The 5,024-nt window shown below is 49.2% G+C and overlaps 1 protein-coding gene across 2 annotated transcripts in view; it reads left to right on the top strand.

The window, feature by feature from the left end:
- Window positions 1-1,536: 1,536 nt before the first annotated feature.
- Window positions 1,537-5,024, top strand: part of LOC126569596 (probable G-protein coupled receptor Mth-like 1) — a 141,116-nt gene continuing 137,628 nt past the window's right edge. For both annotated transcript variants that reach the window (XM_050226800.1, XM_050226801.1), the window contains exons 1-2: window positions 1,537-1,789; window positions 4,415-5,024. The exon at window positions 4,415-5,024 is cut by the window's right edge and continues 692 nt beyond it. In XM_050226800.1, the coding sequence (XP_050082757.1) occupies window positions 4,910-5,024 (115 nt within the window). In that variant the 5' untranslated portion in view covers window positions 1,537-1,789; window positions 4,415-4,909. The remainder of the gene's footprint in view (window positions 1,790-4,414) is intronic.

The raw sequence follows: 5,024 nt of genomic DNA on the forward strand, positions 1-5,024 counted from the left end.
TGTGCTCATGAAGAAAAGAAACGTTTTATCTATTAATATATGCAGCGGAAAACAATCAATGATGACGGTTTCAAGTAAGACTAGAATTAAGGTATCAATTGAATCAGCCTTACGGTTTGAGTCATGTTATCATACATTAAAAAATGTGTGTGTCTTTGTCTTTTCCGCTTCGATTGATGTATAAATTTTGGAGAATACTCTTGAGGGGAACAGCAGTCGTGGAAAAGTGTGGGCCTCATCACCACCCACCACACCCCAATCGAAAAAACCAACGGAATTTTTGAATGCCGATTTTTCCACTATCTTCGAAATATTTCATTGCCGCTCGAAATATTCCATTACAGTTACAGTGAGCTACAAAACAAATGCTGTGCAGCAGAAGATGCAGATTTCAGTTTAATAATTTCCTATGGACTATTTTAGTAAATTCCGTCGCAATTACGTTATCCAAAGAAATCAACGAAGGTAGTTAAGAGAAAGCCACGTAAATCGAGAAGAAATTAATGGAAAACAGCCGCCTTTGCACAAGCACGCAAAAGTTTCGAAACGCGCTTCAAAATAGCGAGCGTAATAATGAAGTAGTGTGTCGAATAACATTGTTAAAAACCTAAATCAATGTCCAGATACCATATTTAACTAATCTCTGCAAGTTTCATTACGGCGAACATTGCTCAAACAGAATGGCACCGAAATAACGGTTAAAATTAGAACGATTTCTACACAGCTCTCTCTAGTGATTGCCATGTGAGTCACAAAGGGCTAAATAAGCCTCCTTGTTAAGGTGTTATCTAGGCGCTTATTTAGCCTTTCTTGTTGGTAAGGGATGCCACACACACCACTTCACCGAGTTTCGGCAATCGTCGGCAATCTTCGGGCTTCGCTGCGAAATAGGTTCGAATTCATAAGATCGCGGCCCACAACAAGATCAACGTAAAAACGTGAATCTTATGAGCATGAGAAAATTTGTTTATGTATAGCAATTGATAACAGTTGCCAGTCTGTAGGAAGATGAGAAGAGACAAAAGCAGTAACAACTATTTGTTGCGAGTACAAAACAACCCAATCTGATGCTACCGCTGCTGAGAAGTTGGCCGATGCGAAGGGGAGGATCGTTCCAAAACTCGGCCGATATCCAAAGGATCGCAGGCTTTCGGGGGGATTCTTGACTGCATAGATAAGGTGGTCGTACGTAACTTCTTTGACTATAACAACATGAAGGGTCTGCATGTAACTGGCGTAAGTAGAGTTCCCGCCATTTCAGCATCCCCATTTTCGCGGGTTTTCCACGTTACTCTCGTAGTGCGACTCGGGTTTCTACGCATGAGCACTAACATACCCATAGCCGGTCTGTAGAGGTACGAACAACATAAACCCCTTCGCCGGGCAGACCGGGCGATGTTGACGACTCGGAGAAACGTTCACCACTACCAACACCAACCGAGAAACGACGACGACGCACGTGACAAGGCGGTCGCCGGTTCCATCCCTCGATTTCATCCCTCGGTTTCATTCGGCGTTTTTTCGTGGAACGCGCGCGTTGGCAACGAGGAGTGTGTGTCGCTCGTCCGTTTGAATTTTGAACTTTCCGCGAGTTTTAGCACGTGCGTGCTTGTGCAACGGTGGCTGTTTTGCATTCATTTCTCCTCGACTCGGCGTGGCTTTCTCTCGACTGCCTACTACGACGGCGGAGTGGTTGTGAAATTTACGTGTTTTCTTGTTTTGGTGTTTCGTCGTCACGGTAGTGAAATCATCGTCGTAGTGCCCTGTGATCGTCCGTCTGCGATTTAAAGTAAGTAGTTGGATGCGCAACGGATGCGTTGTTCTTACTCCGCGCAAACAAAAGATCTAGTTCATCACCCGTGCCCGTGCTCGTGGTGAGAGTGTGCGTAAGTGCGAGATAATCGATCGGTCGTGCGTGTCCCCTTCCTCCGCCTGATCGGTGCATAGAATCCAAGCGACGCTGAAAGAGAAAGAACTGCGAGAGGGGGGTTTTAGAAGAGTCCAACGGACACACCTGCACCCGCTTTGAATGGGCTGGCGAGGGCCCGCAGCCTTTAAACAATAGCCACGTATGTGTGTGCGTGGCCTGGGAAAGGTATTTCTTCATTACCACCTTCTCTCGCTCTCTGCTCATCTTCATCCTTCGATGGCTTTTGTTTCTGTTCCGTTCTATGCTCTCCTCCTCCGTTCCTCCGTTCTCATCAACATCGCTCGATCTGGTAACGGCCGCTGCGGCCACTGGACCACTTCATCAAGCGTATTGATAGTGGCCTTGGCGGTGATGGGGGTACTGGTGGCCAGAACGGGTTGTTGGAAATAGCTCAAGAACCGAGAAGAAATGCGCTGCGCAATCTAATTAACCCTCGAAGGCGTCGTCTTGACCGGCCCGGAACGATCGAACATGAAGAATCGTTCAATTGTGAAGAGAACGCACAAAGTAACCGGTGAGAGAGAGAGAGAGAGAGAGCGAGAGAAAGATCTGAACACGCGAGTGAGTAGTGGAAGAACATCATCTTCTGATCATCATCATCATCATCATGAGGGCATGAAAAATGGGATTCTGTTTCGTTCCGGCTCATAAAAGAGTTGCTGATGGTGGTCAGTGCTTGAGTGCTGATGGGTAAATTAGTCATCTTGAACGATGATCATCGGATCTTGTACCAAGCGATCCACCACAATCCACTCTTTCATTTCGCGTCCGAGAGATTAGAGATTTCGAGTCTCGTAGTTCGCGATCGAAGCAAGCAGCACGCTCTAGTGTGTGAGTGCGGTGATAACGCCGCATTTTTCTAGCGCTCAAGGTGACAGCCGGCCGTTTGGCATAATTAATTAGCGTTGTTTCTAGTGTCCTCCGATCGAACGATTCCTCAACTCCATTTCAACGGAACAAATGTCGAAAGACCGGTGTGTTTACGTGTCCGCGTGTGTGCGTCGCAGTGTGTGAGCCAGCGACCGTTTGGTTCCCACCGGTTGGACTCCACTTTTACTCCTTTTGTTTGTGGCCGGAGCAACGCTCGGGGTCGCGTGGCAGGGAACGGGAATGGACCTGTTTTTGATGACGCGCATCAACCGCGGCGGCGTCGATGGCCGGCGACGGCTACGGCGATGGTGGTGCAGCTGGTCTGCGGGCCTGCTTATCGGTAAACCGGTTTCGAATGAGCCCGCGACAACAGGAGGAGGAGGAGGAGGAGGAGGGTCGGTGATGGCGTGTGTCGATCGATGGATCACCGGCCGATGGTGGTGGCGTCTTGATGGAAACAGGTTCATCGGAGCACCGGAGAGTGAAGGATTTGTTCTCGATCGCTGCTCTCTTCCTCGATTCGTTCTGCCTGCCTGCTTGGGTGTTCTTATCACACCGCTTGACTGTATCCAACGGCGACGACACCGGCCACGAATTCCTTTCTCGATAGAATGGTTCCCCCCGGTTTTCCGCCGTCGAAAGTGGAATTTTATTTTTATTACGTCTTAATGGTGGCGGGGTATATTCGAGTCCGCGAGGATCATAATTATACGTCTCGCCGTAGGAAACGCTCTCGGTGCTGCCAGCAACAGGATACGATCGCTCGATTCCTGCTGTTTGCAGCCCTGTAATTAGGAAGAGATCGGTTATGCTGGGAACGAGTTCGCGATCCGGGCAATGTTTGTCAACCATAAATGGTTCGGTAAACACTGCGTGCGACGCGTTATCAAAGGGCATTAAAGGTGCGGAGTGTAATCAAACCAATCGTGGAAAAGCAAACAGGAGCTTCACGCCAATGATACGTGAACGATCCTGATTTTATCGGCGAGCTCTCGATAGCGTTGTTTACCTTCACTGTTTGTGTTAATAAGATGTTGAAAATGGCCGTCAATTTATGAGTTTGACAAGCAAATTACCTCCACAAAAGGTGTTCTACAGGAATTACTTCCAGAGAAATGCACCCTACGCCGCTTGCCTCAAAGAGAAAGTAAAGAAATGAGCCAGAAATAACCCAAGTCCGCTTGTTATTTTTGTTCCTCATTAGTTGATTGGCCACCAGCATAAAGGGGAACGAGCGAGCGCGCGCGCCAAAAACCCCAAAGCAAATTGTTGCAATTTGTCGGCTGCATTTATTTCGGTTACTGAAATGTGGGGGGCACACCGGCCACACGGTGCGTCATGCGTCCGGTATGATCTTGTTCGTGTGACATGCGCAGACTTTACGCGCGACCTCCCTGCTGTCGATCCCGGCCGGTAAGGTGCACCGGTGATGGTGTGGTCGGTGCTCGGTGCATTCAACTCGTTGCAACGGACCTGTACGGATCGCGGAGCTGCATCGCGTGCTAAATACATCACCTCTCTTCGCACGCCACTACTGGCGGTCTATTGTTTCATCGGGTGCCTTGCAATGTTTTCGCTAATGTTTTTCCCTCTGCTCTTTTTATCTTGTTGCAGTTTCCTTACAACGTTTGCGATCTCGTGCTACAGCAGCAGCGGCTGAAGAAGTGTCGTGTCGTCGTGCTCACTGGTTCGCGTGAGTGAATCACGATCGTGGCGTGCTGCGTATGATCAGTGCGCGTCGATCACCAGACACAGCCGCCCGCAGTAGAAAGCGGTCTGTGAAGTGAAGAAAAAAGGTAGCAAGAAAAAAAAGGAGGGAAGAAAAATCGACGCTGACGACGATCGCAGCAGCATAGAAAAGGAAGTAAAAGTGCATTATGATGATGCGTGTTGTCGGTTGGTTCCGAGTGTTGTCTGGACTCCAGCGAGGAATTCCAGATCTGTGCCAGTAAAGAGGGGCGAGGATTGTGTGAGTGAAAAGTGAACCGACCGAAAAAGGGGTGACGACGAAGGGGTGGTGAGAAAAAAAGCGGAAGACCTGGAAAGGCCTGGCCTTGCCCTTGTACAGCCGGTGCGGTAGCGGGAGCAAAAACAAGCACTGACCAAAAAATGACCATGTGCGGCCTACTTTCGCTGGTGACGCTGGTCGTGGCGCTGACGACCGTGGGCCCTTCGTTGGCCGGTACGCGGCCACGCGAGGTCCACATCAACAAGTGTTGCCGGT

The sequence above is a fragment of the Anopheles aquasalis genome, chromosome 2 (genome assembly GCF_943734665.1).
Source record: "Anopheles aquasalis chromosome 2, idAnoAquaMG_Q_19, whole genome shotgun sequence".
NCBI classification, from domain to species: Eukaryota; Metazoa; Arthropoda; class Insecta; order Diptera; family Culicidae; genus Anopheles; species Anopheles aquasalis.